Below are 13,279 nucleotides of genomic sequence, written 5' to 3'. Positions count from 1 at the left end.
TTGTAGCTCGGTTCCAGTGGCTCAGTGAACACATGACCCATGTCTTGTCATACCCTTGTCACTTAGGGTGGTACGTCAAACATACAAAAGGCGATTGTTACCAAAGGTAAGTAACTTTTTCTTTTCCCTAATTCTGATATGGTGGTTACCATGATATGCATTATAAATGGAGGAAGGGCAGAAATTCCATTAACATGGCCTTTGTCTCATTAAGCATTCCCTGAGCTGCAGGTTTAAAAAAAAATATTGTTCGGGGTTTGCAAATAGTTCGTGAATGTAATGAAAGGATCAAAAACCCAGATTTATGAATAAAAGACATTGATCATCATCATTCTAACCGTATTTTGGCCAAAAATGACCATAAAAGCAAATACAAACACGGAAATAATCAATGACATTATACAAAATCAATTAAATTAAAACCACCACTCACTAATAAAACACATAATTTATTTCATAAAAGTACAAAATAGTAAAAATTATATAACATACATTTAAAATGGCATTGAATTAGTGAGTCTAACAGCTGGTTTTAAATAGGCCCATTCTAGAACATATTTCATGTGTACAAAATTACTGTAAATAGAGAAGCGCTGCTCTGCACTTTTTGATCTTTGCTTTTTGGAACAGTGGGATGAGCAGGCCCTTAGACAATTCTTTACCATACCGACAGAAAACAGAAAGTGCAACAAGGTTTGATCAAATGTTTCACCGTAAGGGCAGCAGCTGATGGCAGTGGCATCATACTGACCAAGAGGGAAAACAATTTCCATCTGACAGATCCCAGGCGAAATCTAGTAAGAAGTGAGCTCTCCCACGTGTGGTTAACCCACTCCAAACATGGTTCGAATACAGGGCACGTTTGAGTCACTGCATAGCTTCTGAAGGAATCCGAGATGGACAGAGCCAACTTCTTGTCCCTGGCCTGCTTCGACAGAAAATTGTCATTCACCCACCTTTTATCCTCCTTCTTGATGGAGATTGGATCGGTGAAGAGGCTAGTTCTTCCAAGTCTAGAAAAAATAGACTGTATATACTTTATCCATGATAGTGAGGGACCCAAAGCACCCGCCAAGCAACCCTCAATTACATCCCTACGAAGGGAGGCCTGAACATTGCACCAGATAGAACAACGAAGTAGAAGGGGAGCTAGTTTTGAATAGTCTTCCACATAATCTAAACCAAGCTCCTTGTGTGCCAAAAAATTATTACTACTGGGGGGACCCTGCTTTCTTCATCCTGTAAGTTGCCCATATTGCAGCAGTCCCAGATCCCAGCACCGTAGGTTAAGACAAGGACACTCCTATGCTTATAAAGCTCGATACACTTGCGGGTGGGTTTATTCCTTATGCATGCCAAAACATAAAAAATGGAACCACTAGTCTTCCTATTGACCATGCATGAGGTCCAACTAACATTTTCCTCAAAAGTGACTCCTAAGTAGAGAAAGGAGCGCAGGCTCTCGATGCGCTTGATCGTAATGCCAAGTGTTCAAGTCTTCATGTTCTTAGGGCCACAGGCCATTCTAAAGGTTTTGGATTTATTGATTTCCAGGTTAAGGCTCTCCATAAAACTCCCAAAACCATCAATGAGAACCTTAAGTCCATATACAAGACATATACATTCTAACTTACTATCTGTCCACATGTTGTTAATTTTTAAAAGATAGAAAGTCGTCGGAGAAGGGTCATGCATGATAGGCCACTATCTGTTTGCTGTATGTCTGTTAAGGTATTTCTATTACTCCAGGCATGAATCAAGTTTGGTAAAACCTTGGATTCAAGATGTTTTGGATGAATGTGTGGTTTGGTAAAGAGCATCAAATCATGAGGTTGTGGGTGTTGAAATGATATATTGTCACCACCTCCTCACTCAACTTATTCCCTAGCACTACTCATTAATAAAGTTGAAAGTCAAGAAGGGAAGCTGCAGAACTTTTAAGTGCTACCTGAATTACTGAACGGTTCCATATTAAACCAGTCTAGGAAACTAAGACGTCCAGTCTACAAAACTAAGAAGAGTGACCGGAAATTTAGAGGACCTGAATGTCAAAGACTAGGTGTTACGTTGACCTCCTTACAAGATTGCCAGAGGACAGGGTGACTCCTCCCAGTAGTCACGGTGTCACCTGCCATTAAATGTAGACTTTCATTCCTACTGGCCCATGTCAAAATAAAGCTTGGAACCATTGATATAGAAACAAGGCTTGATACTTGCCAGCATGCCATGGCCAATCCACTGTGACCTCATTCAATGGGCCATATTGAGCTATGTTCATTCTTTTCCCCAAGACAAAAATGTACTAGGACATCGCACACAGACAAAACGCCAAGGTAAAGTGCTATGTGCAACTCTTACCAACAGCCGGCAAGAGCAGAGTCCCTGTATTGCTTCCAGATAAACAAAGGCCCGCATTTTGGTCAAAATCAATGTTTAGCTGTCCTTTGCTGGCTTTCAGATAAGCACAAATCTCTGCAGGCAAAGCCCAACAATCTACAATAAATTTCAATCACAATGTGAACTGCACAGGCAAATGACCCAAGGCATCCTGCATGTCATGAAGTTTTTTTACTACCTCAGCTGCTTCTCCTTAGAGGCAAATAGAACAGATGATGGGCGGAATGCTGAACAAATCAAACACTCACCCCCACTCACTGATCTGGGTTGACTCCATTGTTTGTTTGCTCACCATGCCATTCCAGTTTAGACCCAGCCATATGCAAATCAGTCTTGACCCTGTGTCCCATGGTAACAGTCCTGCTTGAACTGCCAGGCTAGGCCCTCCCTGGACCAGAAACATGCATCCCGGGAAGGGTTTCAGGGGTATCAGCCCTCCCTAGAGGAGCATAGCCTGCTGTCACCAAAGGCCCTATAGCTAAATGTATGCATAATTATTCCTTAGCTGGCTTCTCCTGTGTGACCAGGTAGAGAAGGAATAGGCAGAGATCAGACAGCATTAATGCATTTATTAGCCTAGTCCTTTGTGGGTATCTCAAGACAAAGAACCGGGCAATGTGAAACTAGCTCACAATAACAGACTACTGAGGCGTCCATGAAATATATATTTCATATATGTTATGTAGAAAATATTAATTCCGCCAACCTTTGTCATTTGCCTGAAGAACAGAGCAGAAGGAAGGTGTTAAGTGCACATGGTTAACCTTTTATTTGTTCCAATCAAATCTTAATGACATGCAAATATATCCCCATCTAGTTACATCTTTGACCTGGGATATGATGGACTGCTGGAAAAAAAGTGTGTGAGTGCAGGGAAATGAGACAGGCATGGAGGTGAGAGGATCAATGGAACATTACTTGAAAGAGGAAAGTGCACAGAGAAGGGATTTATGAGCAGGAAAGAATAAAATTAGAATTGACAATAGGAATGAACGAAGGAAATAAAAGAAAATGTTCTATATAAATTCTGAAAAGGTACCACTTTTGGATGTTGCAAAAAGTTTTAAACACTGATAACCAATTGATTTTCATATATTTTTGTTTTTTTTACTTTGAAAAACACTAGAAAAGCACCCAATGGAGTTCACAACCAAAACAGACTGAAAACAGGAAAGCAGGTATTTTTAATTAAGAGACTGCAAGTCAAGGTGAATCTTTCAGTATCTAGGTAACTTCAGTTGAAGAGTCACGGGATTAACCTAATGATTTGTCATAAATAGGAAAAAGATAATAGTTGAAACCCAATTTGTTAGTGTGTGAACTAGAAGGAAACAATTAGACAGCCTTATCTTTTTGCCAGCCATCTTGAATGCTTGATTTATCTGCATTTTCCTGCATCTAGGCCTTGCAATGAGGCACAATTTCCGAAACACGTGAATCCGTCCAAAATGCACCACTGGGCCTCGTTTTAACATGAAAATGAATGCGAGGCCTTACCCAATACGCTGCTGCAGAAGGGGTTACTAGAATCACTGGTATGAACACCAAGATTTCTCAGAAGCCTTGTGATTTTAGTGAACAGGTGCCACAGGCCGACACCCCACTCTGAAAAGGGCTGGTCAATATTTTGGCCACGGTCCATTGTGACATATGGAAGGGCGCGGTCAAGGTTGTTACAATTGGTGTCAGAGTGGAATGCAAAAAGAGATTGGTATTCTGGTAATTCACAGCATGTTGAAAGCATGTCTTCTATGACCCCGCCTCATGTCCGTTAAAGCTTTGTGGGTCACAGCCGCTTGTCTAAAAGGTTTGGGGAGCGCTGGTCTGGAAGCTTCTGTCCTGACGGATTTGAATCTGTTGCGTTCACCATATCGGCTCTCATGCATGCACTAGACTGGTTTGCACTACGGAAGGATCCCCGGCATCCCTTCCGTAGTGTCCACCCACCCTCTGAGCAGGAGACAAACCCGTCATGGTATCCCCGGCATCCCTTCCGTAGTGACCACCCACCCTCTGAGCAGGAGACAAACCCGTCATGGTATCCCCGGCAGCCCTTCCGTAGTGACCACCCACCCTCTGAGCAGGAGACAAACCCGTCATGGTATCCCCGGCATCCCTTCCGTAGTGACCACCCACCCTCTGAGCAGGAGACAAACCCGTCATGGTATCCCCGGCATCCCTTCCGTAGTGACCACCCACCCTCTGAGCAGGAGACAAACCCGTCATGGTATCCCCGGCAGCCCTTCCGTAGTGACCACCCACCCTCTGAGCAGGAGACAAACCCGTCATGGTATCCCCGGCATCCCTTCCGTAGTGACCACCCACCCTCTGAGCAGGAGACAAACCCGTCATGGTATCCCCGGCATCCCTTCCGTAGTGACCACCCACCCTCTGAGCAGGAGACAAACCCGTCATGGTATCCCTGGCATCCCTTCCGTAGTGACCACCCACCCTCTGAGCCTGAGACAAACCCGTCATAGTATCCCCGGCATCCCTTCCGTAGTGACCACCCACCCTCTGAGCAGGAGACAAACCCGTCATGGTATCCCCGGCATCCCTTCCGTAGTGACCACCCACCCTCTGAGCAGGAGACAAACCCGTCATGGTATCCCTGGCATCCCTTCCGTAGTTACCACCCACCCTCTGAGCAGGAGACAAACCCGTCATGGTATCCCCGGCATGCCTTCCGTAGTGACCACCCACCCTCTGAGCAGGAGACAAACCCGTCATGGTATCCCCGGCATCCCTTCCGTAGTGACCAACCACCCTCTGAGCAGGAGACAAACCCGTCATGGTATCCCCGGCATCCCTTCCGTAGTGACCACCCACCCTCTGAGCAGGAGACAAACCCGTCATGGTATCCCTGGCATCCCTTCCGTAGTGACCACCCACCCTCTGAGCCTGAGACAAACCCGTCATAGTATCCCCGGCATCCCTTCCGTAGTGACCACCCACCCTCTGAGCAGGAGACACACCCGTCATGGTATCCCCGCCATCCCTTCCGTAGTGACCACCCACCCTCTGAGCAGGAGACAAACCCGTCATGGTATCCCTGGCATCCCTTCCGTAGTTACCACCCACCCTCTGAGCAGGAGACAAACCCGTCATAGTATCCCCGGCATCCCTTCCGTAGTGACCACCCACCCTCTGAGCAGGAGACAAACCCGTCATGGTATCCCCGGCATCCCTTCCGTAGTGACCACCCACCCTCTGAGCAGGAGACAAACCCGTCATGGTATCCCCGGCATCCCTTCCGTAGTGACCACCCACCCTCTGAGCAGGAGACAAACCCGTCATGGTATCCCTGGCATCCCTTCCGTAGTGACCACCCACCCTCTGAGCAGGAGACAAACCCGTCATGGTATCCCCGGCATCCCTTCCATAGTGACCACCCACCCTCTGAGCAGGAGACAAACCCGTCATAGTATCCCCGGCATCCCTTCCATAGTGACCACCCACCCTCTGAGCCTGAGACAAACCCGTCATGGTATCCCTGGCATCCCTTCCGTAGTGACCACCCACCCTCTGAGCCTGAGACAAACCCGTCATAGTATCCCCGGCATCCCTTCCGTAGTGACCACCCACCCTCTGAGCCTGAGACAAACCCGTCATAGTATCCCCGGCATCCCTTCCATAGTGACCACCCACCCTCTGAGCAGGAGACAAACCCGTCATAGTATCCCCGGCATCCCTTCCGTAGTGACCACCCACCCTCTGAGCAGGAGACAAACCCGTCATGGTATCCCCGGCATCCCTTCCATAGTGACCACCCACCCTCTGAGCAGGAGACAAACCCGTCATGGTATCCCCGGCATCCCTTCCATAGTGACCACCCACCCTCTGAGCAGGAGACAAACCCGTCATGGTATCCCCGGCATCCCTTCCGTAGTGACCACCCACCCTCTGAGCAGGAGACAAACCCGTCATGGTATCCCCGGCATCCCTTCCGTAGTGACCACCCACCCTCTGAGCAGGAGACAAACCTGTCATGGTAGGAAACGTCCCGGACCGCACCTCTGGAAGGTTTAAGGCTCCGGGTCCCCGGTCTTCCTCCACCATGGACTTGTTTACAATGAGTGAGTGGACGAGAGAGTGTGTGTCCGTGGGGGGGAAGGGCGGATGGAGCGTACTGTTCTATAAAACAATTCCTCTGTATCACTACAACCTGTGCGCTCTCCTTGCGGCGGTCTCACACACCAGCTCTCTGATGCTCCTCTACACTCTCGTGTTACTTTTATTTTTCAGAACGATGCAGAAACCCAACCCTACACAGGTCACCTTTCACCCTCTCTCCCTCCGAACCGTGGTATGATCGTGGAGAGAAAGTACAAGTGACGTGCTCCGAGGAGTATCAGCCTTCACCGTCTGAAATAGAGTGCAGAAAAAAATACCAGAGTGACGACAGTGAGTGGAATGGGACACCCACCTGCATCCGTAAGTACCCCTAATCCTTCTGTTGAACTCGGGGCCTGTTTTATCTCTGGGAAGGCTGCAAATAGTGGCTGCGATTTGTGCACTGACTGTGACTTACACAGCATTTTCAAAGATGTAGTAATCAGGCGCTGACGCTGCAGGTAGGAGGGGCTGCACCGCTTTACATGGAAGACAGATGTAGTAATCAGGCGCTGACGCTGCAGGTAGGAGGGGCTGCACTGCTTTACATGGAAGACAGATGTAGTAATCAGGCGCTGACGCTGCAGGTAGGAGGGGCTGCACCGCTTTACATGGAAGACAGATGCAGTAATCAGGCACTAATGCTGCAGGTGTGAGGGGCTGCACTGATGCATAGCTTTACATGGAAGACAGATGTAGTAATCAGGCGCTCACGCTGCAGGTAGAAGGGGCAGCACCGCTTTACATTGAAGACAGGTGTAGTAATCAGGCGTTGACGCTGCAGGTAGGAGGGGCTGCACCGCTTCACATTGAAGACAGATGTAGTAATCAGGCGCTGACGCTGCAGGTGGGAGGGGCTCCACTGATACACAGCTTTATATGGAAGACAGATGTAGTAATCAGGCGTTGACGCTGCAGGTAGAAGGGGCAGCACCGCTTTACATTGAAGACAGATGTAGTAATCAGGTGTTGACGCTGCAGGTAGGAGGGGTAGCACCGCTTTACATGGAAGACAGATGTAGTAATCAGGCGCCAATGCTGCAGGTAGGAGGGGCTGCACAGCTTTAAATGGAAGACAGATGTAGTAATCAGGCGTTGACGCTACAGGTAGGAGGGGCTGCACAGCTTTATATGGAAGAAAGATGTAGTAATCAGGCGTTGACACAGCAGGTAGGAAGGGCTGCACAGCTTTATATGAAAGACAGATGTAGTAATCAGGCGCTGACGCTGCAGGTAGGAGGGGCTGCACCGCTTTACATGGAAGACAGATGTAGTTATCAGGAGCCGACGCTGCAGGTAGGAGGGGCTGCACTGATGCCCAGCTTTACATGGAAGACAGATGTAGTAATCAGGCGTTGACACTGCAGGTAGGAGGGGCTGCACAGCTTAACATGGAAGACAGATGTAGTAATCAGGCGCTGACGCTGCAGGTAGGAGGGGCTGCACTGATGCCCAGCTTTACATGGAAGACAGATGCAGTCATCAGGCACTAATGGTGCAGGTGGGAGGGACTGCCCAGCTTTACATTGAGGACATTTGTAATAATCAGGGCCTAATGCTGCGGGTTGGAGGGGCTGCACTGATGCATAGCTTTACATGGAAGACAGATGTAGTAATCAGGCGCTCACGCTGCAGGTAGAAGGGGCTGCACTGCTTGATATGGAAGACAGATGTAGTAATAAGGCGTTGACGCTGCAGGTAGGAGGGGCTGCACAGCTTTAAATGGAAGACAGATGTAGTAATCAGGTGTTGACGCTGCAGGTAGGAGAGGCTGCACAGCTTTATATGAAAGACAGATGTAGTAATCAGGCACTGACGCTGCAGGTAGGAGGGGCTGCACCGCTTTACATGGAAGACAGATGCAGTAATCAGGCTTTAATGCTGCAGGTAGGAGGGGCTGCACAGCTTTACATGGAAGACAGATGTAGTAATCAGGCGCTGACGCTGCAGGTAGGAGGGGCTGCACAGCTTTATATGGAAGAAAGATGTAGTAATCAGGCACTAACGCTGCAGGTGGGAGGGGCTCCACTGCTTTACATGGAAGACAGATGTAGTAATCAGGTGCTGACACTGCAGGTGGGAGGGGCTGCCCTGATGCACAGCTTTACATGGAAAACAGATGAAGTAATCAGGCGCTAATGCTGCAGGTGGTAGGGGCTGCACAGATGCCCAGCTTTACATGGAAGAGAGATGAAGAAATCAGGTGCTAATGGTGTAGGTTGGACGGGTTGCACTGATACCCAGCTTTACGTGGAAGACAGATGTAGTAAATCAGGCGCTGATGCTGCAGGTGGGAGGGGTTGCCCTGATGCTCAGCTTTACATGGAAAATAGATGTATTAATCAGGTGCTAATGCTGCTGGTGGGAGGGGCTGCACACATTTAACTGGAAGAAAAGATTTACGTGGAAAACAGGTGTAGTAATCAGGCGCTATTGCTGCAGGTGGGAGCGGCTGCCCTGATGCACAGCTTTACATGGAAGGCAGGTGTAGCAATCCGGCGCTAATGCTGCAGTTGAGAGGAGCTGCACCGATGCACAGCCTTACATGTAAGACAGATGTAGTAACCAGGTGCTGAAGCTGCAGGTGGGAGGGGCTGCACTGATGCACAGCTTTACTTGGAAGACAGATGTAGTAATCAGGCGCTAAACCTGCGGGTGGGAGGGGCTGCACTGATGCACCGCTGTACATGTAAGACAGGTGTAGTAATCAGGTGCTATTAATGCAGGTGGGTGGGGCTGCACTGATCACGGCTTTACATGGAAGACAGCAATAGTGATCAGGTGCTAATGCTGCAGGTGGGAGGGGCTGCAATGATGCACAGCTTTACATGGAAGACAGATGTAGTAATCAGGCGCTAATGCCGCAGGTGAGAGGGACTGCCCTGATGCACAGCTAAACATGGAAGATGGATGTAGTAATCGAGCGCTAATACTGCAGGTGGGAGGAAATGCAGTGATGCACAGCTTTACAAGGAAGACAGATGTAGTAATCAGGCACTAATGCTGCAGGTGGGCAGTGGGGCTGCACTAATGCACCGCTGTACGTGGAAGACAGATGTAGGAATCGAGCGCTAATGCTGCGGGTTGGAGGGACTGCCCTGATGCACAGCTTTACATGGAAGACAGATGTAGTAATCAGGCGCTAATGCTGCAGGTGGGAGGTGCTGCCCTGATTCACAGCTTTACATGGAAGACAGATGTAGTAATCGAGCGCTAATACTGCAGTTTGGAGGGGCTGCACTGATTCATAGTTTTCAAAGGAAGACAGATGTAGTAATCAGGCACTAATGCTACAGGTGGGCAGTGGAGCTGCACTAATGCACCGCTGTATGTGGTAGATAGATATAGTAATCGAGCGCCAGTGCTGCGGGTTGGAGGGCCTCCCCTGATGCACAGCTTTACATGGAAGACAGATGTAGTAATCAGGCGCTATTGCTGCAGTTGGGAGGGTCTGCACTGATGCATAGCTTTACCTGAAAGGCAGATGTTGTAATCAGGCACTAATGCTGCAGGTGGGGGGCTGCACTGATGCACAGTGTGAGAAGTTGGCATGATATATGATGTCCACTAGTTCTAGTGCGCACCCTGTATCAGTCCAAACAACCCCTTATGGTGATAGGTTAAAGACAACTTTTATTGAAAGCTATCCTAGTGGTAGCTATGGAGAGCAGCCTTCATGCTAAGTCTTGAAGGAATGTAAAGCAGCTTGTTTTACCAGTCTATAATCTCTTGAATGACCAATTGAAAGGACAACCACACCAAGTATATATTTAAAATATATGTATTTAAGATAAAACATACCCCTCTATATGAGACTGGAGTTCAAAGTACTTAATTTACAAGTTAGTTATCAACAGTAACACAGAGACACGTGCAATCGAGACGGTCTGGTTTTGGTCACACTTAGTGCATGTGACGTATCAAGGTCCGACTACACCTGTATTTACAACAGCTCAGACTTTAAACTGACTTTTGATAGTCTGAGATTACACCCCTGCAGTCCCTTGGTCTGTAGAACCTACTGTTGGGAGAGACTTGCAGTTCCTATTTGATGACTTATCCAGACGGACTGTTTGAAGCCTTGAAAAAGTCGTTGAATGCGACTAAACATGTATTGTCTGCCATTAATCATTAACATGGAATAAAAACGAATGGAACCAACAATCAGTTTTTTCAGGGAAGAGAGCGCTGACAGCACCCGGAGAGGTACCATGGGCAGCTCTCAGCTGATGGGCACCGCCGAGGACTTCGCCGGCCAGACTGGTTACGCGCTATCTGAAGGTTTCTGAATGAGACAGTCCACAGCCTGGGGGAACTTACCATCGCCGTGAGAGAAACAGCCACCGCATCAGGCACCTACATTTCAGCCATGAGGGGAACAGCTCCCTTGGCTCACGCAGGACCGGGAACCACATCCCCCACAGTTCTCTGCTTCGTCGCCTGACTGATGCGGCGGAGCGCGCCTGGAGGCGCGATTTAAGCAGCACCAGACCCACGCAGCGCGGGACGCGTGCGGGTGGCGCCCGGGCAAAGCCTGGGCTAAGGGCGGGCCCGTCCTTGCCCGTCATTACCAGGAAGGGGAAGGGCCACCTCCCTTGGTTATGTGTCTAAGGGTATCACCCCCTTTTATCTCTATTGGATTATGGACTCTGGATTATGACTGAACCATTCACCTAACACAACAAGGCACTGTTGTATAATCTAAGACTAATAGACGGCGGACTCTTGTAATATAATTTTGCTCATTCAATGAGGGATTTGTATTATTGTCTGTAATAAGGTCTAGCCCTTTTAATTTGTGCTAGCATTTACCTCTTTAAAAATGAATAGGCATAAACTGGGAAAAGGTCAGGGTGCTGCAGGGACCCTCGATGCTTTTTTATCAAGGGCAGAATCCGTTCTAATAAATGAGATTGAGCTCACTGAACGTAGACTGTCGCTGGACTCGCCCTTATTCGCCCAATGTAGACTCTCCCTAACCCCTGCTTTCCCTGGACCGAGTCCACTAGTTACCCAAGCCACTTCTTCCCTGCGACCTTGTACGACTGAGCATGCCCTGAATGAGAAAGAGATTGCTACTGAGATTGCTTCCTCTTCCTCTGAATTAGACACCTCTGTTGACAGGCCCATAGTTTCCACTAGAGGTCAAAAAACAAAATCGAGAGCAGTTCGTACTGCAGCCCCGCTGACAAAGAAAAGGAAGAGTCGAGGCCCTACCAAACCTAGCAAACCTGCAAAAAAAACAACCGGGGGAAATGTAAGACCTGAGACAAATGAAATAGTTCCTGTGGAATGCCCCCCGGTTACAGCCCCGTCCACACCCAGAGGGAGTCCTGTTGTTAGCAGTGAAGATGGATCTTTTTGGGGGAGATTAGAAACTATGATGTCCGTTCTATTAGAACCCATTTTCCAAAAGATAACTCTGATAGAAGCAAGGCTTATGATAGTAGAGGAATTGGTCTCCAGTAAATCGTGTATAACAGGCTCTCTGCGTCCCAAGATTAGTGCATGTGTTGTAGATGCTGCGGAAAAAGGGAAGAGGATGGTTAACCCAGTAACTATTAATAAAGGGGTACTAGAGCATAATGAGAACCCTGTCACTCTGGGTGTTGTGAACCATTTGACTCTTATAGAGACTCATATCGAGACCCCATCTACAACTATGTTACCTTCCAATACCACATCTGATAACAACATAGTTTCTGGTAAAGGTAATAGAGAAGCTGGGAAGATAGGACCTCACGTAGTGGAGGAAAAGGAGTCAAACCACCAACTTCTTCGAGTTAAATCCCTGAATCCTACTAGAAATTTAAATCTTCCTCCAGAAGAAGCCCCCTACACAGTTGTTTTAACGAATATTCCCCCATTCTCAGTTAACTCCTTGGAGCATTGGTCTACTTTGCGTAACAAGTCCTTACACTTGATTGCGTCAAGGACAGGTAGTAGCAATGCTCTTTTTTCTGAATTTAAAATGGTAAGGAGAATTGGATGGGTAGGAAACTCCATCAAGACCCTCCACGGAGATTGCATAGTGGTAACTTTTAATTCTCCTCACTTGGTTCACACAATTTTGGAAAGGAGCAGTAACGGGCCTGTTAATCCCACCGAGATTAACATTCTTCCACTATGTTATTTTTACCAACCGATAAGACCACGTAGACCTAGGTTTGGGGTGGAAAACTACCAAGGTAGGGGAGAATTAAGGTACATGTGCCCTGTGAGCAATCGATTTGATGCTTTGAACTCACTGGAGGACATTGATTGACTGGGCCAGGGGATGGTTACTGATTTAAACTTAGCCACCCTTGGGTCTACCAGGAGCAATGATGCTGGAAAATTGACAATGGGTAAAGCTACGATTACACATTCCCAAATTGTTAACACCCCAGATGAGCATCAGGGCCCTGTATCTCATTTGTGTGCCAACCAAACTGGATAATTAGCTCCTCTAGAGGCCCCTCCCCTCCCGGTATTCCATACAACAATGATAGACAGCGATAAGTGCGCTGTTTGTCATATTGTCTCTTGGAATATTGCTGGTATTCGCCCTAAATTAGACAACCCGCTTTGGCAAGCTTTTATCTCCCAATCAGACATCCTGTGTCTACAGGAAACTTGGACCCAGGAAGCGATTCACATAAATGGGTATAGGACATTTCACACCCCAGCCATGGATTCATTACGTGGGAGGGCAAAAGGTGGGATATGTACCTATATTTCTAGTAACTTAAATGTGAAGGAGGTAACACTATTAGTTAGCGACCCTTAT

General features: G+C 47.9%; 1 protein-coding gene across 2 annotated transcripts in view; it reads left to right on the top strand.

Annotated features, from left to right (window-relative positions):
- Positions 1-13,279, top strand: part of LOC146863792 (receptor-type tyrosine-protein phosphatase kappa-like) — a 1,244,093-nt gene that overhangs the window by 303,299 nt on the left and 927,515 nt on the right. For both annotated transcript variants that reach the window (XM_085628087.1, XM_085628078.1), the window contains exon 6: positions 6,643-6,831. In XM_085628087.1, the coding sequence (XP_085484213.1) occupies positions 6,643-6,831 (189 nt within the window). The remainder of the gene's footprint in view (positions 1-6,642; positions 6,832-13,279) is intronic.

The sequence above is a fragment of the Triturus cristatus genome, chromosome 2_1 (assembly GCF_964204655.1).
Source record: "Triturus cristatus chromosome 2_1, aTriCri1.1, whole genome shotgun sequence".
NCBI lineage: Eukaryota > Metazoa > Chordata > Amphibia > Caudata > Salamandridae > Triturus > Triturus cristatus.
The sequence above is the reverse complement of the archived record's forward strand: the minus strand, read 5'-3'. Positions and strand labels throughout refer to the sequence as shown.